At 39.7% G+C, this 24,974-nt stretch overlaps 1 protein-coding gene across 3 annotated transcripts in view; it reads left to right on the top strand.

Annotated features, from left to right (window-relative positions):
• dnah5 (dynein, axonemal, heavy chain 5) overlaps window positions 1-24,974 on the top strand; it is a 101,247-nt gene that overhangs the window by 14,574 nt on the left and 61,699 nt on the right. For 2 of the 3 annotated variants that reach the window (XM_084357286.1, XM_084357285.1), the window contains exons 9-42: window positions 21-128; window positions 627-749; window positions 1,098-1,313; window positions 2,768-2,875; window positions 3,013-3,098; window positions 3,631-3,838; window positions 3,954-4,067; window positions 4,354-4,560; window positions 4,790-4,870; window positions 6,267-6,357; window positions 6,769-6,914; window positions 7,556-7,733; window positions 8,096-8,350; window positions 8,533-8,729; window positions 8,840-8,933; window positions 9,647-9,789; window positions 10,077-10,153; window positions 10,251-10,375; window positions 12,495-12,730; window positions 13,704-13,922; window positions 14,229-14,291; window positions 14,485-14,723; window positions 16,439-16,586; window positions 16,784-16,876; window positions 17,216-17,415; window positions 17,619-17,772; window positions 18,067-18,230; window positions 19,389-19,545; window positions 19,856-20,068; window positions 20,386-20,610; window positions 21,472-21,644; window positions 23,355-23,425; window positions 24,243-24,350; window positions 24,516-24,703. In XM_084357286.1, the coding sequence (XP_084213412.1) occupies window positions 21-128; window positions 627-749; window positions 1,098-1,313; window positions 2,768-2,875; window positions 3,013-3,098; window positions 3,631-3,838; window positions 3,954-4,067; window positions 4,354-4,560; window positions 4,790-4,870; window positions 6,267-6,357; window positions 6,769-6,914; window positions 7,556-7,733; window positions 8,096-8,350; window positions 8,533-8,729; window positions 8,840-8,933; window positions 9,647-9,789; window positions 10,077-10,153; window positions 10,251-10,375; window positions 12,495-12,730; window positions 13,704-13,922; window positions 14,229-14,291; window positions 14,485-14,723; window positions 16,439-16,586; window positions 16,784-16,876; window positions 17,216-17,415; window positions 17,619-17,772; window positions 18,067-18,230; window positions 19,389-19,545; window positions 19,856-20,068; window positions 20,386-20,610; window positions 21,472-21,644; window positions 23,355-23,425; window positions 24,243-24,350; window positions 24,516-24,703 (5,208 nt within the window). Of the gene's footprint in view, window positions 1-20; window positions 129-626; window positions 750-1,097; window positions 1,314-2,129; window positions 2,157-2,767; window positions 2,876-3,012; window positions 3,099-3,630; window positions 3,839-3,953; window positions 4,068-4,353; window positions 4,561-4,789; window positions 4,871-6,266; window positions 6,358-6,768; window positions 6,915-7,555; window positions 7,734-8,095; window positions 8,351-8,532; window positions 8,730-8,839; window positions 8,934-9,646; window positions 9,790-10,076; window positions 10,154-10,250; window positions 10,376-12,494; window positions 12,731-13,703; window positions 13,923-14,228; window positions 14,292-14,484; window positions 14,724-16,438; window positions 16,587-16,783; window positions 16,877-17,215; window positions 17,416-17,618; window positions 17,773-18,066; window positions 18,231-19,388; window positions 19,546-19,855; window positions 20,069-20,385; window positions 20,611-21,471; window positions 21,645-23,354; window positions 23,426-24,242; window positions 24,351-24,515; window positions 24,704-24,974 lie in introns of all 3 variants that reach the window. The other variant, XM_084357284.1, reaches the window with a different exon arrangement.

Raw genomic sequence — 24,974 nt, 5'->3', positions numbered from 1 at the left:
ATATTTTCCGTTCACCCCAGGTATCGATGGTGGATGCCATCCCTGGTCTGATTAATGCCATCAGGATGATTCACAGTATTTCCCGCTACTACAACACATCAGAAAAGATTACATCGCTTTTTGTTAAGGTACGGTTGGCTGCTATTCCGCACGACAAAACAATAATACAAAGGATTTAAATGTAATCAAAAATGGGATTCAGCAAAGCTGTTTGCCAGCAGTCTGGATATTGCCCTCATTTGTACCATGCAATCTGTAATTTTCATGTTTTTATGGATGAATATAATTAACCACTGAAACATTTATGTCGACCAAGGGCATTGTTACATTAACCCAGTGTGAAGAACAAAAATTTTGCACAAAAGGATTTGTAAAATTTTCCATTTCTAACATCTCAGTGAACAAATTACTGGCTGGATTTATGACACAGTGGATGTGAACAGCATGCAAATAATCAGGATATTTCATGGACCATATTACAGCACTTAAATAGCCCATTTGACTTTTTAACATCCTTGCTCATAATATTCAATTACTTTAACTAACATGTATGATCTCAAGTTGTTTGGGTCTGCAAAAAATTAAAATGCATATCTTCATTTCACCCTACCCTTCAATATATCCAGGTGACAAACCAGATGATCACAGCCTGCAAGGCGTACATCACTAATAATGGGTCTAATTCAATATGGGACCAGCCTCAGCAAGTTGTAGCTGACAAAATCAAAGCTGCCATCCACCTTAACCAGGTACTACATCCTGCTTATTATACCTCTCTGTTTTTTCTGTTTTTACGTTCTTATCAATTGTGGGGGATTTTGCAACATACTGTAGCTGTATTATTATTTTTTAAATGTAAAGTTTAACATTAGTTTATATTGTTTGGGGAAAATGTCTTTTACACAAGACCTTTGTTAAAATATGTCATTATTTTTTTACCTGAAAGTCAGACATTTGAGTTACATGCCCTTGCCATGATAGAAGAAATATTACGAGGCAAAAGTTATTTTTCAACCAATAATTCTTACCACCGTCGTATGATGGATGGATGACAATAAAAATCACCTGTTCTTCCTGTGTCAAACTGCGTTCTCCAGGAGTACCAGCGGTATTTCCACAAAATGAAGGAGAAGCTGGAACAGACCCCCTCAGAGAGACAGTTTGACTTCAGCGAGATGTACATTTTTGGAAAGTTTGACACATTCCAGCGACGACTCAACAAGATCCTGGAAATGTTCTGCACTATCTCCACCTACTCTGCCCTGCAGGACTCTAAGATAGAGGGGTTGGAGACCATGGCCACCAGGTTTCAAGTGGGTATATTGTTAGATTAGATTGCTGTCAGGACATTTATGATAACACAGAGACACATTCGATTAACTGATTAAATGCCACTGCTAGCCAGCTGAGCTGTATTTCTTCTGCCATTTATTGACGTTATAATATTCAGTGGATGGCAAATGTAAACCTTATCCTCTTCATTGCTAAAGCAGCCTTACATCTCTAATCATAAAACCACAAAATACATTGAGTGTGCAGAATGCTGATAGACTGCAGATTTACATTGAGGTTGACTTTTACTGGAAACGGTGTTATATCGATGTTGAATGACATCAGTTACATTTCTAAAATCTGTATAATTCAATGATGGGGTGATATAGATAAGTAGGAAGAAATATGTCAAAGGAGCAGTTGATATATTTAAACCTGGACCTTATATTTGTAGTTTTGGTTTCAATGCGTTATACTTACCAAAGGTTTTGCAGTTTGTCCAGTAGATCAGCTCAGATAGCAGCCACAACAAGTGCTGCAATTGCTGCAACATAATCCTTTGGGGCAACTCTTAACTATCAATATGACATATACTAAAAGAACTTATTTTTTGGGGGCTGACAGAGGTTGTTAATCTAAGAGTGTGACAACACTATAGAAACCTTCTTTTTTTATTTAGTTGTCTGAAAAAGTGTACAAATATTTGTGCACACAAAATCAAATTGTTCTGCATTGGGTCAAATAATACTTGTTTTTCTTGACTTGCGTGACAATGTCTGATTGTTGCTGAGATGTGTTCTCTTGAGAGGATTTCTGATTTGAAGTATCTATTTGTTTCTGCTTCCTTGGATGTACAGACTACAGAAATGCAGGGAAAATGGGAGGTAATGTCTCACTACAGACCTCAACTTGTAGTGCTGCATGGTCCATTTTCATAGTTGACAGCATGCAGTATTGCATATCATCGAGTAACTATATGACAATACTAACTGCATGCAACATGAACAGAGAACCAACTGCAAAATGTGTTATTGTTAGTTTCTCAATGTATTTGTGTTGTTTAGTTATTTTCTCCAGTGATTTACTGACAAACATTTTGCATGTGGTCCAATGTACCTGCTGTAATTCCATTAGTCATTTCATGGCCCAGTAACCAGACGAAGCTAGTTTAAATTGATTTCAGACCTCTCCTTTTGTAGCAGCTGACAGTTAATTCTGCAATATATACATAATTTATGGTAAGCGTTACGATTTGGTGTTACATTTCCATATTTATTATGCACCGTTTGTCTTTTGCTATTGTAAAACAAGGATTAACTCCCAGACTAAGATGATATGTCCTCCGACATCAGTTTGATCAGTCTGAAGCCCCGACATGTACAAACATTAAAAAATAGAAAATAAATTCAAGACAGAATAGCAGTATTTTCCAGCTCAGGTTTGACTGCAGCAGAACAATGAGGCTGATTTTTTTGTTTGTGTGTGTGTGCTATAGGCTATTGTGTTGAACATGAAGAAAAAACATTACAGTTTCCTCGACCAGAGAAGAACTGACTTTGATGTCGACTATGAAGAATTCTGCAAAAGCACCTCTGAGCTTCATGTAAGTTAAATATTATGGACACAAATGCTTAGAAAAGGTTTAATCAGGCAATAAGTGAAAACACCTGTTTCACTCCACTCTGTCTTTTTGTTGTTGTTTTTTTTGGGGGGGTAAATATGTTTTCATTGGTCTTCCAGAACCAGCTGAAGGGTTTCATGGATAGCACCTTTGAAAACATTCAGAATACAGAGAGAGCTCTAAATGTGCTGAAGAAATTTGAAAGGTAAACCATTCCTTCATTCTTGATTTCAATTTGTCTAACCAAGTATTTCTCAGTCTGATCCTAAGCACAGAAAAATGCTTATTCTCTAACACAGCAGCTGCCATGTGAATGAAATTAAGACAGCAGGACTGTGAATAGACCTTTGTCACTGTGGACTATTCATCTCATTGAACACAGGTGTAACTAATAACATAATTGCTGCATTCAAATAGGTTTGCTAGTTCCAGGATCCTTTTTGTGCATTTAGGCTCACTGTCATGATTCACTGGCAAATCTAAATCAGATGCTCCCACTCTTGATGTTATCAGTGTTTTTCCTGCTATGACAAGTCAATATGTCATGCTGTGAGACAGTTCTTTCCAAGTAAATGCAGTAGACCTTGACCTGGAATATCACTATTACTATTATTGTTTATTCAATTCACATCTAATTTTAATTTTGTTATTTTTTTCATTTTTTAAACATTGTTTTTTTTCTGTTTTTGACTTCTGATGAAATGCAACTATTGTATTTTCGGACTCTCTTAAAACAGACTGGGCATCCCAGACCTTGGCATTGAAGAAAAGTATCAGCGCATTCTACAGAACTACGGCCGGGACATTGAAACGGTCTCTCGTATATACATGAAGCAGAAACTGGACCCTCCAATTGGCCGAGACTTGCCCCCAGTGGCAGGCCGTATCATGTGGTCTCGGCAACTGTCCAGCAGGATTCAGGGTCCAATGGATCTCTTTCAACAGGTAATATTGAAATTCTGCCTCTCTACATAATGATTTTTGTTGACTTTTTCTTTTAGTAGGATTGTCAATACAGTTTTCCTGTTAAGTTATATAGTACCATCCTGTCCCTCTATAGCATTCGGGTGTTCTTTCAACACCAGAGTCCAAGAGGATCATCAGGAACTATAACAGGGTAGCAAGGGTCCTGTTGGAGTTTGAGATGCTCTACCATCACAGCTGGATGAAAAAGGTATTTTGATTAGAATAATACAGCATAATATGTAAAAAAATTACATTTTCTGGCACTGGGGCATGCAACGAATGATTGATATTGATGGTCTCATCATACAAGACATGCACAAGTGTATATATATGTGTGTTTTCTAATTCTCATTCACGCCCACTGCCTTTGGTCTCTCACTAATTTTCCTTCCTTTTTCTTCTTTTTCTCTACTTTATTTTCCCTCTTTCCCTCACCTCTCCTGGCTGAAATCCATCTCTAAACTACCCAACCCACCTTGATCCCTCCTCCCCAGATGGAGGAAGCCCGGGTGGGCCTGCAAGCCTCTCTGCTGGTCAGGTCTCCAGAGACGGGAGAGCTGTTTGTGAACTTTGACCCCGAGATTCTGACCCAGATCAGGGAGGCAAACTGCATGACAAAGATGAAATTGGAGATCCCACCCTTTGCTGCTCTGTTGCAGCAGAGACAGGACACCCTCAAAAAGAACTACAACAAACTACAGGTGGATAATACACACAGTTTTACACATCATGAATTACATAAAACTTATGTTCTGTACTTGTGAGAAACAATATAGGGATGCATGTCATTTGTATAAAAGAAAAAGTGTGGTTAATATTAAGAAACACTGGTGAACAGCAACAAAGTACAACAGGAGTTACTGTAAAACATACTGTGCTTCAACCACGAGTGAATATAGTGAATGCATTGATATATCTTTACCCTCCCAGTTAATATTGAGTGAGAACACCAGAGTGCGGGCTAAGATCCAGAGTGCTTTTGAACAACTGGCCATGCCGCATGTGGCTAAGGTAAGATGTTCTTATGTTTTATTTCAAGATGCATTTAAATGACATCCTGCATGTTATTTGCTTATCGTTTATTGGATAGTGGTAATCATAAGTTCATACTTAATATAATTCTAACATCATTCAAAGTAACTGTCCAAGATATATAGTAGATATACACTGCAGTTTATAAGATATTACATTTTTTCAAAATGTATTGGTTCATATATATACTGTACTATTGCTCCTTTATTTAATCAAAAAAAGTTCAACAATTCTATGAATGTGTTTAATACAGAGCATTTTAGGACTAAAATATTATAATCTAAGCTATTATTTGCAGCTATTTATAGTGATATAGAGATGTAATATTCTTCAAAAGATGTGCTAATCAATTATGAAATTAAGTTTGGAGCAAGGCCCTTGTCGAGAAGTGTCAACCCAACCCCTCCCAGGAGTTAGGTACAGCCCCCAAATGCTGTTTTGCAAATGTAAAGATAATTAAGCACCTCTTGCAATAACAGGTGTGCATCTCGTATAATAAAGCATTGCTGTCATTGAATCTCATCATTCATAAAACTTTCAGTGGTTGTAGGTAGGCTAATGGCAAAATAGAAACATTTTCAGCCAGCCTAACGCTACTGAATAAGAAATCATTTATACCGACGGTCATAACTGGACTGTGCATAAGATGAAGGAAAAGGAAATGCAAAGGACAGCCAGACCTTGCAATTTAAGTTACTTGACGTAACAGGTGCTTACTTTCCAGTAGACTGTCATCACATGCAGTATTATTAACTAAGGTCACTTGTAGGCTAGTATTCCGTTGAATAAGACACCATTCAAAACAAGGTTAGCAGCTAGCATGTCAATTAGCACGCATTAGCTAATTATCAAAAAAATCACTTAGAAAATGAATCGCGTACTACAGATAATGGTACTTTGATGGTAATTTACCAATGAAAAACACTTCTTAAACTGAAACTTTACCCAGTAAAGTACATTTACTCAACTGTACTTCTATTTAAGTTTAGTAATTCAGTTTTCTGCTACTGTATTTTTTACTTCTGACATAACTTCACTTCACAGGAAAATATTATATTTACCACAACATTAATTTGATGCCTATCTTTAATCTAGTTTGCATATTAATATAAGAAAAAAATGCAAAATATAACCAATTAAGATAAGAATTTGTTGATTCCTGAGGGGATATTCACAAGCTACCCAGCAGAATAAAAAAATCAAGTCATCCCTACCTTTACCAGCTGCTACTCATTCTGCATAATGAGTGCTTTTACTTTTGGTCATTTAAGTGTGTTTTTGATGCTGATACTACACCAGCATTTCACATGTGTAAGACTGTACTATGTAATATAAACTACGCAAAGTGTATCATCATACGTCACTGACTTGGCAGGTGGATGAAGCTATACAACCGGGGTTGACCTCCATCAACTGGACATCTCTGAATATAGACAAGTACCTGGGCCGCATCGACAAGGCTTTGGGTAAGCAAGAAATCCAGCAAGATCAATGTCCCACATTCTGACGCAGAAGACATCCTGCGACTCAGCACTGGCGGCATCTGATAAAATTTACATTAATGGATTCATTGTGTATCTTCTGTGTGTGTGTGTGTGTGTGTGTGTCTGTGTGTGTGTGTGTGTGTGTGTGTGTGTGTGTGTGTGTGTGTGTCTGTGTGTGTGTGTGTCTGTGTGTGTGTGTGTGTGTGTGTGTGTTATAAGTAACTCACATGCAGTACTGAATGTATGCTGTTTCCACTTTTTCAAATTTCTTACTTAGTAAATTTGCTGCCTCATCCACCTCTTTTTCCACTCCTCCAATGCTTTTTCCATCTTTTTTATTCCCTGTACTTCTGTTTTCTGTTCTGTGTCCTTTTCTTTCTCTTGTCTCTCCAGTTGACCTGGAGCTGTTGATGGACAGGGTGAATGACTTGGTGGAGTTTCGGATAGATGCTGTGCTACAGGAGATGAGCGGATCCACACTGTGTGTTTTGCCAGAGGATGAACCCATCACCTGTGAGGAGTTTGTTCAGACCACCAGGGTAAATAAAGACTATGGTTATGATACTGTTTCAAATAAAATATAGTTGTAGTTTGTAAAGGTTTGACTAAGTACACCTTGTTAGTCATGCAACACCCCACAGGATTACAAAACAATCTGTTCTTTTTAAGTATTTTCTTCAGAAACAATATTTTTATTTCTCCAATGGCATTAATATAATTGAGTAATTACAACTAGTGTAGATTTGTTTGCCTTACATGAAGGCTACTGCTAATATATTTCTTTTTATACTGCTTGTTGATGAACACAATGTCTTATTAGCATTCAAGGCTACAGGTCATCAATCATGAATAATTCATGTGATACAAAAGCTGCTAAGTTATCACAACAAAGATCTTATGTGAATGAGTAACTCACCGCAGACGACGCTTTTACACATTGACTTGTGGGGGGATGTCCAGTACTGTTTAGAAATCACAGTAATTGAAGCCAATATACTTCAGTTACTGTCCTTGTGCCCAGGTAACTGCATTAACGTTCTGTATAGGGTTGAATTAAAGTGTCTTGAAAAGAAATGACAAGTTTTCCCAACATGGTATCATTGAATGTCATTTTATCCTGCAAATCCTGCACAAGGAATTTTATTTATTATTTTTATTGCTGTTCCAAATATGTGTATAGGACCTGTGTATAAGACAAGCCCAGAGTCTCCACACTAAGAGCTCACTGGTCGAGGAGGCTGCTAATGAACTGATCAACATGCTGCTTGAGTTTGACCACAATCAGAGAGAGGAGGTGGAGAGGGTCGAGGAAGAAAGCTGCGCTGAGAGCAAGACCGTTGACCACATTGACAGTGAAGGTATGCTTACATTTACCTTTTGAGATAAAATGGAATAGGATATAATAAGGTGCAAGCGAAAATACTTGAAGAGAGATGTTTAATGTAAAATCAAAACAGATGCATGAAAGAATATAAAGGGCATAACTGATGTGGCCACAATATTTTTACAGCCTTATTAGTTTAATTAATGCTTTTCCTCTTTACATATTGTGTGCAAGACAGTCCTCAACCATTATACTGATTAACCACTCTTAGTTTCTGTTTGCATTAGCTATGTTAGAGCTTGGTGTTATTTCACACTGGAAATTCCTCACCAGTCAAGAGGACCATAGCTAAAGGGGTTCATGTTCACTGTGAATGTGTCACCTCTTGCATTTCAGGTGAGGATGAGGGCCGCTCAGAGGGCCGTCTCTTCTCCAGAAACACTTTGCTCCCTCCAGCCAGTGTTGGCCCTTCCTCTCCCTTGGTGAGGAGGAAGAAGAAGAGGGACCTGATGGAAGTGATGGAGGAGGAAGCCCAGGAGCTTCTCTCTTACTTCAACCACTGCAACGTTGATGCTTTGCTCAGATTGACACGCAACACCCTGGAGATGCTACGCAAGCGCATCCACGCCTCCTCGCTCATGCATTTCTTGGGTAGGTCTTGTGTAACCATTTTGCTGGTCTTAGTAATTTGGCTTATTAAAACATTTTTTAAAAAGTGTGGAAATATTTCACTTAAAATGTGTCAGCATTTTGGGGTGGCACAAATGCATCAAATAGTGGTACGGTATATTTTGCCCCTATTGTATCAGTGCCTTTCTTTGTTCCCCCTGTAGCCGAGAGTGATTCACCCAATCGTGGCAAAAGTAGTGCTCAGCAAGCAATCTTCAGAGTCAATGTGACCCTGTCCATCCCTAACATCGCCATGGTCCCAGCTCTGGAGGAGGTCCAACAGGCTCTTAACAGGGCTGTAGAGTGTGTAGTCAGTGTCAGCAAAGGAGTCGGCCAGTGGAGCAAAGAGAGAATCTCCAAGGTGGGGTTGATCTGATGAAGGAGGCAATAATTACTGTAACTAATAATTGATAGGTTATTTTTTCTCGCAAACCCTAAGGTCTTTCTTTATATCCATTTTCTCTCTTGCAGAGAAAAATGAATGAAAGACGGATGGCAGCTCTGAAACAGGACAGTTCCGAGAGTGAATCAGAGGATGGAGCAACAACATACAGGAGCCTAGCTGGTATGTGAGGACATGGGACCTCACCTCACTTAACTTCAGCAGTTCAAGCAGTTTGCCTATTTGATATATCCACGTTGTTAACAACATGCAGACCAAAACACTGATCATTAGGTAGCACACCACAGTCACTTGATAATCAGATCTTCTTATTTCACAGCTCAGCAGAGCAAAGCCTCATCTGACTAGGAGCAGATAAAGATGGAAATTACATGAATATGTCAGTGACTTTGAAAGGAGGACATTTAAACAAAAGACATTTCAAAATCTCATTCATATACAGCAGCCTTTTCAGACAGATTGCACCCTGGCTAAAATGGAGGTAATGTTGTGAAACTCTGCCTGATCATGGATGATAACGCTGCAGGGTTGATTGATTTTTCTGAAAGGAGCTCGAACTTTATGGGAAAAGTTGGATATTAACTTGTTCTATATATGTACATGTTCTGTAATACAATGGCAATGATTTTAGGTAACATGTGATATTTAAAGTGTCTACTGACAGGGTTTAACAAACAGCAAAAGTCACTAATACAACCTCATGAATACTTAATACGAGATTCCAACTCTCTGAACAATACCGTGTTATTATGAAATTATTATAAATGAAGGATTTCAAGCAAACAGCTAGCTATTTATAGCGTTTACAGTAGGTTCATCAAATCCACCAAAACTCTATATATTCTATCACAAGTCCTTCAAACTGTGCTTTTCAGATGGCAGCACTTCAGACATTTCAGCATCTGTGATCCAGGCTATCCCATTCCAAGCCAGAAACTACTACAAGAGTGTGTCTGAGAACAAGGAGATAGTCAAACTGGTGTCCGTTCTCAGCACCTCCATCAGCTCCACCAAAAAGGTATGTGCCTTTGTCATTACAACAAGAAAATTTAATTGAAGCATATTGCACTTAAGCCTGTCCAATATGCTGTTTTATTTTTTATATCTTTATATTTATTGTATCCTGTCTACTGACATGTTTGTCCACTGTAAATGGACAAAGTTAACAGCAGTATTTTTTAGCACCTGCTAAAATACTTTCATCGTCATGTCCTCCTGTAAGAATAAATTACCTCATCAAATCTAATGTTGAATATTTAATTCCCCCAATTTCTTATGTAAATCCTGTTTTATGTGATTGAGCAGGAAGTGATGACTGCTCTGGACCGTTTTAGCCGTTACCATCACATCTGGAGAAAGGACCGTGAAGACGCCATGCGGAAGTATGATGAACTAAATTACTAATATTCATAACTCACTCTCACCACAGAGAACTAATGGTTTGTTGGTTTGTTTGTTTGTTTGTTTGTTTGTTTACAGATTCATTCAGGGAACTCCCTTGCTTTCAGAGTTTGAGAGCCGGATTCTTTTCTATCGAGATCTGGAGCTTGAAATAAACTCTGAACCAGAGTACATCACTGTTGGAGCTTTGGCTCTATTCACAGGTTGGATGAAGTTTTATTGTTTTTTTTGCTGGATCTGTTACTACCAATCTATAGTACTTATAGCATCATTACTGCCTTGCTTGGATAAAACACAACACTTTGAAAATGTATTTTTCAAGGATAAGTATGGAGAGAATTTTGTTCCTTTATTATTCAATCAAATAGAACAGATTTGAAACCAAAAAAGAGATTTGAGAGCAAAAGAGAGTAAGTGGCAATCACATTTTTTTTTTTTTTTTGAGATCGAAACAGAACAGGTTGCAATTGAAAAAAAAATATGAGAGAGCATATTTCTTCAACTTCAATCAAAACTCAAAACCATTTTGCTTATAAATCAGTCCTCTTTGCTTTCAAGTTAAAAACCTTTGCTTGCAAATCAGTCCTCTTTGGTTGCAAATTCTAAAGTTTTGCTTGCGAATTCAACTGCACTTGATGGGCGGGGCCTACGCTGGTGGATGAGAGAAGAGTTTCTATTGGTTGGTTTGACATGGCTCCAGCGCCAGCTACGCCTTCCGCATTACACCCACTTCCCCCTTGTGCTGTGCTGTTTGGAGGTAAGTTGATAGCCTGTTGCTCTTGAAACGTTTCCCATAAGTAATGAATTGCGCTATATATCGTTGGCTACAGCCTGCCGTACATTCACAACAACAACAACAACAAGTAATGAATTATAATGCCCTGCTGCTGCAAGCACACTGATTAGCAGCATCATGGTTGTCTCTGCTAGTCACGGCCTGAGCAGAGTAGCCTAATGAGTGAGTGAATTACAGGGAGGCGTATACAACGCAGAAACGCAAATTTCAGCACCACTGATCTGTTTGTTGACATTAGAACAGCTGAGAACGGAGCCGGGAGGAGTTTAGTTGAGGTAGTTTAGTAATCCACGGTAGTACTGTTGTGTAGGAACCGTGACGTGTTGGCACCGCAGTACCATGCAACACTAAATGTTTAAATCACAGCCCTACGTTGTATACGCCTCCCTGTAATTCACTCACTCATTAGGCCACTCTGCTCAGGCCGTGACTAGCAGAGACAACTATGATGCTGCTAATCAGTGTGCTTGCAGCAGCAAGGCATTATAATTCATTACTTGTTTTTGTTGTGAATGTACGGCAGGCTGTAGCTAACGATATATAGCGCAATTCATTACTTATGGGAAACGTTTCAAGAGCAACAGGCTATCAGCTTACCTCCAAGTAGAGCTTAGATCAGGCCCAAAAAATCAAGCCCGACCCTACCCGAGCCCATGTACGTTGTGTCCGAGCCCGGCCCGGCCCGACACATTAACTGTAATTATGAGCCCGAGCCCGATTTAAACCCGACAATTTTTTAATACGTGGCGTAACAGTCAGAGTTATTCAATGTAGCCTCCTTTTGTTTAGTGGGTGATGTAACCTGCACGATGAAGAAGAGCAGGTGTAATTTGTCTTTATTTAGTCAAGTGTTGGTGCAAGAACCTCGGCCTGGATCGTTTGCGTATGTCTGTAACATCAGTGCCGTAGAGACCTGGCATGGTGTGGCCCGGCCCGAGGATAGTGCTGGGAAATAAGTCCGGGCTCGGGCTTGGGCAGAGAATCTAAACTCTACCTCCAAGCAGCACAGCACAAGGGGGAAGTGGGTGTAATGCGGAAGGCGTAGCTGGCGCTGGAGCCAGGTCAAACCAGCCAATAGAAACTCTTCTCTCATCCACCAGCGTAGGCCCCGCCCATCAAGTGCAGTTGAATTCGCAAGCAAAACTTTAGAACTTGCAACCAAAGAGGACTGATTTGCAAGCAAAGGTTTTTAACTTGAAAGCAAAGAGGACTGATTTATAAGCAAAATGGTTTTGAGTTTTGATTGAAGTTGAAGAAATATGCTCTCATATTTTTTTTTCAATTGCAACCTGTTCTGTTTCGATCTCAAAAAAAAAAAAAAATTTGATTGCCACTTACTCTCTTTTGCTCTCAAATCTCTTTTTTGGTTTCAAATCTATTCTATTTGATTGAATAATAAAGGAACAAAATTCTCTCCATAGATAAGGAGTATAAAGAAAACTTGACACCAACATAGCATAGGAAATTGACTCTGGCCAATCCATCACCAATCTCAGTGTAATCTCATATGTATTTCTTTCTACTAGCGGACCTGAAGATGTCCCTCACTGCTGAAACCAAGAACTGGATGGTGGACTACGGACTGTACTGTAACAGGAAATATCGCTCAGAAATGGAGCAGATCTTTGCTTTTGTTGATGAAGCAGGAAAGAAACTGAATCGGCAGATCAAAGACTTGGATGACATTCGCATTGCTATGGCAGCACTCAAGGAGATCAGAGAGCACCAGATATCTATTGATTTTCAAGTTGGTCCCATAGAGGTAAAGCACAGGATTAGGTCTTTCACACAGCATAGACAACAGTGTCAATGGGGCTAGATTAATTAAGCAGTATATAATAGAGCATTTCAGCTTATTATTATTATTATTATTTCATTTGAGTTATTCTTAGTGCTGTATCGTAGGCAACTGGACGTGTTTCAGTTTCTTGAAGACTTCACCCCTCATCCAAGAGGCTTCTTCAGTTCTAACTAACTGGAGGGAAGTTGCAGGCTTTTAAACTCTGTGTGTGAGTGTACTTACAGAGTCGTTAAGGACATGTATGAGCTCTGACTTTCAGAGTCGTTAGGGCCACTTCTGGGTAGTTGACCCAACCGGCCTTCATATGGGTTGCCAGGACTAGGTGAGCCCAGGTGTGAATGGTTGAATCCATCTATGTCAAACTGGAATGACCGTCTTTGAACAGAGGAGGTGGCCTACGACATTACTTCTCACCCACCTACAATGCTGTACTGAGTTCCGTCCCCAGACAGCTTAACGACCATTCACCCCTGGGCTCACCTACTCCTAGCAACCCACATGAATGCCGGTTGGGTCAACGGTCCTAATGACTCTGAAACTCAGAGCTCACACATGTCCTTAACAACTCTGTAAGGACTCTCCCACACCGAGTTTAAAAGCCTTCAACTCCCCTCCAGTTAGTTAGAACTTCAGAAGCCTCTTGGATGAGAGGTTAAACATCTTCAAGAAACTGAAACATGTCCAGTTGCCTACGATATAGCACTTATAATTACTATGACCTGGATGACTGAGAACCTTCATCAACACTTGAGTTATGTTTATAAAGCATTTAGGTTAAGTTTCTTTATCAGAAGCTTTAAAGCATAAGAAAAGCAAGAATTTATGTAAATGTTTTATGCAAATGTTTGACAAACTGCTGAAATGATGATGTACAGTATGTACCAATATTTGCCAATATTTGGTGAAAGACTAAGCATCTTTTTCTTCCTAACAGGAGTCCTATGCCATGCTTCATAAATATGAGCTGTCAGTGGCAAAAGAGGAGGCAGATAAGGTGGATACGGTGCGGTACACCTGGGAGAAGCTGCTGTCGCGGAGCACAGAAGTACAGAACGAGCTGGTGTCCCTGCAGCCCAACTTCAGAGGAGAGCTTGTCAGCAATGTGGAGACCTTCCTGGAAGACTGTCAACACTTTTACCAGGATTATGACAAGGTAAAGGAAACAGGCAGAAAATGCAACAGGATAGTACACATGTCTGTACAAACACTCAAAGGCTCAATCAGCCCACGCAACCACCGACAGTCATAAACTTCTTCTCAACCTAATTATTTTTATCACAGCACATAATTAGCATTGCTTGTTAATTATTCCTTTCTCCTCACATCTTATTCTTGCATCCCCTTTTACTGGAAGGGACTTGAGTATATGGAAAATATGCAAGTGAGAGAAACATGGCTGCTTCTAAGGGAAGTGGGAGTTACCTACTGTATGGACTTACTCTTTTCCTCTCTGCTTCAGGATGGCCCCATGGTGGTGGGGCTAGCTCCTCAGGATGCCAGTGATAGACTCATCATGTTTCAGGTTTGTTACTGATGAACTGAGCTAGAAATATTAAGTTATCATTTAGTCTGTCAGTCAGTTGGCATGTTTATAATTTGGGTCTGGAAATTGACCTGGAGCTTGTTTTGAGGATGGTATTTTTTGCCATTTTATGTTTTTTTTTTTTCCTAAACTGATGTGAAATGATTTTTTTGACATTCGTCTCCTTTTTTAGAATCGATTTGACAACCTGTTCAGGAAGTACATCACTTACACTGGTGGAGAAGAGCTGTTTGGACTTCCTGTTACCCAGCATCCCCAGCTGTTAGAGATCAGGAAGCAGCTGACTCTACTACAGAAGTTGTATGGCCTTTACAACAATGTCATCGAAACAGTCAACGGTTACTATGATATCCTCTGGGCTGACATCCACATCGAGAAGATCAATAATGAGCTACTGGACTTTCAGACAAGGTTTATTTACTATGATGTTAATCTTATTACCATGTTTAAAGGTTTTCTGTTGAGTTTTAGACCTCAAGTAGTGACATGAAGCAATTTTTTTTCTGTGAGTGCATCCCCGTTTTGTTTGTCTCATTTACAGGTGCTTCTCAAAAAATTTTAATTTCACAGAGAAGTACATTTTTTTTTTTACATAATTTAATTCAAAAAGTGATATGCATTATATGCATGCACATGGGTGATGAAACAAAGTCTTACCAATGGTGTCACTCTTTTCTACTGATCAACATGTGGTGGTTACACCAGATATGTAGCAATACACCAGCAAAGACCGGGAAGAAGGAGTAAACAATGCTGGATTTAATATACAGTACTTTAAAAAGTAAAAAATCAGCTTTGCAAATGTTTTATGAGGAGAGATATGCACTCAACATGTTTGTTCAACCTCAAGGAAACACACAATGTGTTGTAGTGAGTAACACTGAATGTAAACATAATGTTTGGTTGTTTACAAGACAACTCCACAGGGCACCTTTTTAACTAAATTTCTCTGATCGGTATTGAACTGTTTTAACGGAGCTGTGTTAACCCACCTACACTGAAAGTGAAAGTGACACTTCCAGGAAATATCAGATACCCTCTACTGAACTGAAACAAAAAAAATGCAGCCACTAAGGTGATTTACTGATTATACGGAGAGGTTGGCTTTTGCAAATAGTAATCAGACCATCAAGAAGTGAGTGTCCATTGAATTTGAAGATGATCAAATAAAGACAAATAATATCAGAACAAAGGAACATGAAATGATTGTCATTAGTCTGTCTTTCCCCTTAGCATCACCCCTTTCCTGGCCTTATACGAAGTCCTTCCCTTGGAATCATCCTATATATTTTTTTTTTCATTAAGCCCTGTATGAATGCTCTGAGGGATTTCAATTTTTTCATTTTCATCCACTTTTATCTTTGCACCCTGTCCTCTACAAGGATTTATTCATTGTGCGTTTGTCAAAGGAAATTGAAAGGGAAAGAGGCTTGGATTATACAAGCTAAAGGCATCCCATCTAGAGGAAGAATTAGTTTTTAATATGTCTTCACTTTTATGTTCTCCTGACAGTATGACTATAACTTCTGTTCCCTGAATGATGAGAATACCAAAGTACAACAGCGACAGTATCTGATAGGATGCCCCAGCTGTGCAGCTGGCACCAAGTGTTCATTGGTGCTCATTGAACACAAAGCTTGGGGACAAAACAAACTCAAATTAGTGTCCCACAGGTAGCCACACTCACCAAATGAAGTTTTTTATCTAACTTCGAGGTGGCAGTGGCCTAATGAAGAAACAGCGCTAACTAGCTGTAGCTTAGTAGCCTGACTCTGTAGAGATCTTCTCTGGTCTTCATGAGGTGAAGAGCCTCAGAACTGAGGGATGGCCATGGGCACAGATGTGTATATGCAGGAGAGGCCTCACATAGGTCACCAATGGAGCCTACGCACGGGTTGGGTAGCCTATACTATATGTGTTGTACAAGAGGAACATGTGCTGATGTAAAACTTGAAGAAGACAGGATAACTCTTGCAGAAATGCTGTCCATCAATTTTAAATGTTTTGCTTTGGGCTGGGTACCATGTAGAACAGTGCTAAAGTGCTGGTGCATATATACCTTTTGGACTTAATTTTGTGAAGAACTTACTATGAGTTTGGTGACTATTGTATTATTTAACTACTAGGTGTCGCAAGCTGCCACGGGCTCTGAAGGAGTGGCAGGCTTTCCTGGACCTAAAGAAAACAATTGATGAATTCAGTGAGTGCTGCCCCCTGCTGGAGCTTATGACCAACAAGGCCATGATGACTCGCCACTGGAAGAGAATCACTGAGGTCAGTGAAACAAAGCCAGCAACATACCGCTACAGTTGCCAGTTTTTTTCACTTAAGAGACAGCACCTACTGTTGATGTAGTAGTAATAATAATAATAATAATAATAATAGCTGTTGTCTTGATATTTGGTATGAATAGCACTCCATACTTGATTTCCAAACTTTGATGAACATGTCTATGTGGTTTTTGTGGCAAGGTGACTGGGCACACCTTTGAGGTGGAAACTGATACATTCAAGCTACGCAACATTATGGAGGCTCCTCTGCTCAAGTATAAGGAGGAGATTGAGGTAAGAAAGGCGAAGACAAATATGAAAAGTGTCTTAACGGATGACAAATAAAATGATACCTTGACATGTTTTCATTGGTCAAATACATTGATGATATTGAAATTATGTAGCCCAATGAATATCATAGCAACATAAATTGTGATGGAGAACAAAGACTTGAAAGCAATGGTGATGCAAACTGGACCATCTGACAAAAACTGAGTGGAACCGTGCCAGTATATACTGTACTGTATAATGTACTAATATCCTGGTGAGGATAATGAAAATGTTTATTTAGCTTTGTTTTGCCATTACTATTGGTATTGCTAATGTTTGACCTTTTTTGTGTTTCTTACGCAGGATATCTGTATCAGTGCGGTGAAAGAGCGAGACATTGAGCAGAAGTTGAAGCAGGTGATCGCTGAGTGGGACAACAAGACTTTTACGTTTGCGAACTTTAAGACCCGTGGAGAACTGCTACTGAGAGGAGACAGCACGTCAGAGGTCATCGCTAGCATGGAGGACAGTCTGATGATGTTGGGGTCTCTTATGAGCAACAGGTATGTCAGTGTTGATGCTAATAATCATTATAGGACATTTATTAGGATAATCATGTTAGTCAAAATTAAGTAAATTAAATCAGAACAAAACATTTTCTGTGGGGGGATTTATTTGACTGCCTTGTAGACTGCAACAACTGAACAAGCTGTCGCTGTGTGGGTTAGTGGTAAGCTTTTACATGTTGATGTTACTCATTTCCTAGGTACAACACCCCATTTAAAGCCCAGATTCAGAAGTGGGTTCAGAATCTTTCCAACACCACTGATATCATAGAGAACTGGATGACCGTCCAAAACCTCTGGATCTACCTGGAGGCTGTGTTTGTGGGTGGAGACATTGCTAAACAGCTGCCCAAGGTATATAGTGAATATGGTGTTGTGTCATATTTGATTCTTTAATCTCAATAGATATTTAAAATTACATGTTTAATGAGTTTAACATAAAACTCAGTTCAATATCATGCTCTTCTTATTCTTTCATCCCTTACATTTTCATTTTATATTTCATGTTTATCAGAAATCCTTTATTTGTGATAGAATAATTTGGTTTATAGGGAGCATTTGTAAAACAGAGCCTTGACTTTTAGCAACAAAAACATAAAGGAAACATCCACTGATCATCAAATAAATAATTGATTCAATCTTTTTAAGGAAGCAAAGCGTTTCTCTAACATTGACAAATCATGGGTGAAGATCATGATGCGAGCCCATGAGATGCCCAACGTAGTACAGTCCTGTGTGGGAGATGAGACTATGGGACAGCTGCTTCCACACCTGCTTGAACAGCTAGAGATCTGCCAGAAGTCACTTACAGGGTACGTATGAAGAACCAAAATCCTAATTAAGTCGCACCTTGAAACAATATCATTAAATTGTAACTATAGGTACCCCAATCCTGCTAGCTCCCTCCCTTCCAGCATATTTTAAAAAGGCAGCTTGGGACGGCACAGGGAAACCACTGTAGGGGGCATGGCCTTGTAGGGGGTGTGTCACGTAGTGTGTGACGTGGGAGGTCGGGAAACCTGGGTCAGAGTGACTTGTGTGAGAGACTGACCACTGCTCAGTGTTGCAGGAACAGCTAGTAGTCAGAGCTAACCAGCCATGAGCAGCTGCTGTCAGCCTCCCTGTGACAGCACTAGACACTCAGAGTGTCCACTGGTGCTTTGACGATAATTTCAGACACATTCATGGCAGTCTGGAGGTGCTTCTACAACCATCAAAAGCACAAGTCTGTACCATTGCTCCAAAATTAGTAGAGGTGGAAGAAGATGTTTGGAAAAAAAATAGCATAAACTCCTGTGAACAATGAGTCTTTATCAGCCTATGTTTGAAAATGATCCTAGAATCTATTTCAGGTTCGGCATGATTTAAAGGAAGGAAGAATTTGATCACGTATTATACGATGTGCAACATAGCGAAACTGGTAGTCAGTATTTAACACAGCGGTGAGCAGCGATCTTGCCCAGGGTTCCAAAACCAGATCTGAGCTAGTGCCTTGGTCAAGGGCTTTGACTGGAGAATTAACCTAGTGTGCATGTTTTAATGGTGGGGAAACCAGACTACCCAGAGGAAATACAAGCAAGCACGGGGAGAACATGCAAACTCTGCACAGAAAGGCCCTGCCCCAGCTGGATTCAAACCCAGTACCTTCTTGCTGTGGCTGTAGATTTTTACATATTTGGTAAGAGGTGTCAATATTAACACCAACGTTGATGTGTCTCTCATAAAATTGTGTTTTACACCTAAAAAAAAAACAAGTGTTCATTACCTCATTAAAGTTTGAGTAGTTCAAACATTATTTAAAGGGAGGAGCGAGTTGTTTTAACAACTGTTACAATAAGTGAAGATTTTTTTTTTATTTTGCTGCCAACCATTGTACAGTACATGTATCTAGTTTGCTGTGTTTCAAACACAAGTGCCTTTGAGAGGGACTATTGCCAGTAACTTTTATTATTCATCATTCTGTCAAACAGCTATTTGGAGAAGAAGCGTCTGCTGTTTCCTCGTTTCTTCTTTGTCTCTGACCCTGCCCTGCTGGAGATTCTCGGCCAGGCCTCTGACTCCCACACCATCCAGGCACATCTCCTCAACGTCTTCGACAACATCAAATGTGTCCGATTCCATGACAAGGTGAGTGCTTCATTGAACCCCTTAGACTGTTGTTTTATTTTTGTATTACACAGTTGGCCTTTTGACAGGTCAGGCTAACAAAACAATGGTATCTTTCACACACTTTTTTCTGAACTGAAGGGCTTGAAAACAACAATTTGCAAACAGACTGAAAAATGCAAAACAAGGGCACATAATTGAACTGACCAATCAGAATAGTGTAGAGAAGTAGAATAAATACATATGTTAGCATATTCTTTTTCTAATTAACACTTGAAAATAGGATAATCAATCAGTGATTCTGATGTATAAAACATGCCATCATCCTCAGGTATATGACCGTATTCTGGCCATATCATCACGGGAAGGGGAGACTGTGGAGCTGGAGCGTCCTGTCACAGCAGAGGGTAATGTAGAGGTCTGGCTCAACGCTCTGCTAAAGGAATCCCAGAGGTCTTTGCACCTGGTGATACGACAAGCTGTCCTGACCATCCAGGACTCTGGGTTCCAGCTGATTGACTTCCTCAACTCCTTCCCTGCTCAGGTAGATCGGAGTTGGATCAAAAAAAACTAATCCACGAATATTTAAAAAAAATGGACCATACCATTATTCTCTGTGAATGTCGTTAGATGACTGTGTCCTGAGAAGAAAATAATCATAAAAACTAGACAAACATCATGAATTTGGCAAATTTATTTCAGTGTTGTTCTGTAGTGTTGATTCCATGTTTTGGGCGGTAATAAACGTAGAAATGTTGTTATGGATTGCTTACAAAAGCAATGATTACAATTTAAATTTTCTCTGTACATTTGACAATAACACAATGATGTCATTACCAAATATCCTTGTCCTTGATCCAGGTTGGCCTGCTTGGAATTCAGATGATATGGACAAGGGACTCTGAAGAGGCGCTCACCAATGCCCGATATGATCGGCGCATTATGGCTAGAACCAACCAGCTCTTCCTCGATCTGCTCAACACACTGATTGACATGACCACAAGAGATTTGGAGGCTGTGGAGAGGACCAAGTATGAGACCCTCATCACCATCCATGTCCACCAGAGAGACATATTTGATGACTTGGTGAGTATGTTGTATGATGGCTAAGTATACTGAAGTCCTTTTAACTCTACAAACCAGCTCATTATATTCTCTCTTCAAATTTATCGAATCATAATCCCCTGCTCAAGTTAGCTATTTTTTTGTAAAACTGCATTTGATATCTAGATACTGGAGGGTTAGAGTCAGAAGAAATGAGTCAATTCTTTCTGACAAAAGTCTTCAAAGCGTTTTCAGTGACAGCCAAGTGATATTTGGACCTACACAAAGGGCTGTCTTTGAAGTTTCCAAGCACAGTAAATTGCCCAGCGGGTCTCCACGGTGAAAAGCACTGGTGTAAAGTAACTTTATTTGGACATGTTTTTTTATCGTTATTATTCAATCCCCTCCAACCTGTATTCATTTATTCTCCTTCTGCCTTTCTAAACATCTCTTTGCCATCCTCTTCACCTCACTTTCCTCTCCTATAATATCTCCTAACTGTTGACCTCCTTCTATCCCATCCCCTTTTTTCCTCGTTACACTTTATATCTCATTGTATTTCATTTCCTTATTCATCTGATCGCCTCACATCTTGTCTTTCATCCTCCTCTTACCTATCTCTCCCCCTCCTTTTGCCTTTTTAATGTCACCTTCTGGTCACCTCATACACCCTGCCCTTCCACCCTACCTTCCCTTTTTCTTCCTGCTTTTATCTCACACCTCACATCACCTCTTGAATGGTGCCCTTCGATTTCCTATTCTTCTATCGCCATTTTCTCTCTCTCTCCTGATTCTTTTATCTTGCTTCCCTTCTCTCCCTGCCTCCCTTCTTTCAATCACTCGTCTATTCTCTTCTTTGTCCCTCATCCTCCTCACTCTCATCCTTACCCTTTCTCCCTCCAGTGCCGACTCCATGTCAAAAGCCCCAACGACTTTGAGTGGCTGAAGCAGTGTCGTTTCTACTTCAATGAGGACTCAGACAAGATGATCATCAACATCACAGATGTGGGCTTTGTCTACCAGAATGAATTCTTGGGATGCACTGAAAGGCTGGTCATTACACCGTTGACTGACAGGTAGAGGGCCATCCATGAAGTCACACACACATACGCATCATATAAAGGCAGAATTAAAATGTTAAGAATTGACTTTTAGTTGCACTGACCCCATGTGCTGTCAAATTAAAAAAATATACACACAGATATTTTAAACATTTTTAAAAGTAGACCTAAACGCTTGTCAGACAGTGTGTCTATGTTATCACGGTTGTAATGGTTTAGACATTTTGCCTAGCAATTGGCCTGCTGTGGGGAGGTATGAAAGTAGGCATTGTTGAAATTGTTCTTTCTTTACACAAATAAATTCATCACAATTCATGTGCATAACTAAATCCTACATCAAAAAGCCTCCAGTGAGAGACTGTCCATAACTTCTGCTTTCTTTAGGACTGCCAACCCGTCGTCTGGACTATAAGTCAAAAGTGCACCTCACTTCAAAAGAGTTACTTTTCCAGAGTTATAATTAAAAATGCGTAACTGTATATCCTCAAATAGCAAGAGATAAGAGAATTTATCCACCCATCTATATTTTCTCTGCCGTAATTTGTTCCTTAATTTGTTTGCCCTGGCAATTATTTGAGACCCGGCTTTTGTGTGAGGAAAAAGAGTATGGTAACTCAATTCCACACTACCTTTAGTCTTTAGTTTTTCATAGATCAGAAGCAAATATGGAAGCTGTTTACAGCAACACCATACTGGTAAGTGTTCTCTGTGATGTAGCATAAATGTTCATTAAAGCATCAATTTATATTGGGTTACAGTGTGCAGCTGACTAATGACTGGACTTTAGGAGAAGAGAGACAGAGAGAGAGCAATAAATTGGGAAGAGATGAAATTAGAGAGGAAGAGTAGGCACTCTTGCACTGTAGTCATCACCTCTGTCACTTACAGACGATATGACTGTCAGAGAGCGAGGAAGAGAATCAGACAGAGGGAGGTAGGCAAAGGTCCACAAACAGCCAGTGTCAGACTCACAGACAGAGAGGGAGAAATATGAGACAAGACAGAGAGAAAAAAGATTAGACACAAGAAGAAAGAAATGAGAAGAGACAGCAGCAGGGAGGGAGCTACCAGCAGACATCAGACAGCAGCTCTCCAAAGAAGTGGCACACTGTCCTTATGGCCAAAGGCGCAAAAACAGCCCTGATTTTCTAAGTGCCTTATTTTCCTGCCTGAAACACTATTTTATTCCATTCTCTTTGCTTAGTGTGTGCTTTGCTGCTTTCTCCTCTATCACTCACTGGCTTTACTTTTCCTCCTTCACATTCTCTGTCCTTCATCCTCTCTTCCACTGCATGGGGTTAGAAGGTGAGGAATAATGATGATGAGAAAATAATTTAAATAGCAGTGGTCTTATTTGTTCTGCATTCTTTGAAGGGCACAAAATTGGTTGCAAGTGCAGTTTCGTCATCTTTTTTGACTAGAGGCCAGCTTTATGATGAAAAGGAAGTACAGTGTTGAGCCAAAGGGCCTGGGTCAGGTCCCAGTGTCAGTCATCCTCTCTGCTGAAGTGTCCTTGAGCAAGACACTAAATCCTTACCAGCTTTGGGGCTAGCATTCTCTAGCTGTGTCTGACCTCCAACCTCCCTGTGGAGAATCATATCATATTAGTTTTATTGTGTGATAAACTGAATGTGAGGGGTAATAAAAACTGCATTGTGAGGAAGCAAATTCTTGATCTTATTAAGCCTATGAAATCTAACTGTCTCCCTGTTTATGTGTGGTCAGGTGCTACATCACCTTAGCCCAGGCTCTGGGTATGAGTATGGGTGGAGCCCCTGCTGGTCCTGCAGGAACAGGTAGGATTAAGGCCTTGAAGTGTTGCCTTGAGGGACAGCATGACATTGCAAACTGATGCTACATTTGGGTCTTGCATACATCACGTGACATTAGTAAACTATAGTAAAATGGCATCAAGATTGTGATATTGTCACAAAAAATGGCATTGACAACATGTAATTTGTGGACTTGTCCCTTGTTATATTACAGCAGTGATCCCCAATTAAATCTAAAGGGTTGTGAAATGATTATTGGCTTCACAGTCAATTTCAACTTTTCTAAATTTTGTCTAATCGCTTTATTTTTTAATCTTTTTTTTTATCTCAAGTGTACTACAAGGAGTTTTTAACTGGTTATAAAGCAGTCTTGACTTCTTGCTGAAGCTTCTATATGACCTATAGACCATCAGCAAGAAGATTGGCTATTGCTATATAGTTACTCTTAATGCCTGTCAGTGTGGTCGAATCCGACTTATCCATGAGTCATAATTAAAAGTTATCACACTTACATAATCATAAATAGATGCATTACCTCATTGTGATGCATCCTACAATGTTTAAAAAAGAAAAATAGATAGAAATGGATAAGTGAAGTTTAAATTCAGACAAGTTTAAAGGATTCCTTTTTGAACTCACAAACCTACTGCATTCAGCCCGTGGTAAGGGGTCACAGGTCCCCAGTGCTTCATTTTAATTGACCACAAATCATAAAGGTTGGTAACCGCTCCACTAGGGAGATATTTTGAGAAGGTGGTTAGAGAATGTATTTGTTTTGCTGTCGGCATAAAAATTGTTACATCTCATGTTGGGATGTGACAAATCTGCCTTTCGTTATTAGGTAAGACAGAGACCACAAAAGACATGGGCCGCTGTCTGGGAAAGTATGTTGTGGTCTTCAACTGTTCTGACCAGATGGACTTCAGAGGCCTGGGAAGAATATTCAAAGGTAATAGTCACAAATCAACTTAGTGCTTTATTGCAAATAAAGCATCACAAGAAAAGGTTTAGGGTTAGAGCCCATCAAAGGCTTAAAATTTGGGGTTTGGGACAGTTGGGTGTGTTGACTTATTTTGTAGTTGTGACCATACAGTTGCATGTGTGTGATTTCCAGGTCTGGCTCAGTCTGGTTCATGGGGTTGTTTTGATGAGTTCAACCGCATTGACCTCCCAGTTTTATCCGTGGCGGCCCAGCAGATCGCAATAGTTCTCACCTGCAAGAAGGAACGTCGCAAAAACTTTATCTTCACTGATGGAGACAATGTGGATATGAACCCTGAGTTTGGCATCTTCCTTACCATGGTCAGTGACATGAGTGCCATTATTTAAACATTTTGTTAAAAACTGCTATTCATGTTGTAGCGATATAACCTTCATTCTCATGGTATTGTTCTAGCTTTTGAAAATCCACCCGCTCGATTGTCTGTTGTAGGAAGTTTCAACCTTTAGCTTTAACTGCTATTTCACGCAGTACCTTGGTCTTGTTATTTAGAGAGCATGCAATAAATCACAAATATTACAATTTCATGATATTTAATTATTGTAGTTAAATGGAATCGACCTAGACCATGTA

The sequence above is a fragment of the Pagrus pagrus genome, assembly GCF_965226575.1.
Source record: "Pagrus pagrus genome assembly, chromosome: 7".
In the NCBI taxonomy this organism is placed as follows: Eukaryota; Metazoa; Chordata; class Actinopteri; order Spariformes; family Sparidae; genus Pagrus; species Pagrus pagrus.
This window is presented reverse-complemented; position numbering and strand designations above follow the sequence as displayed.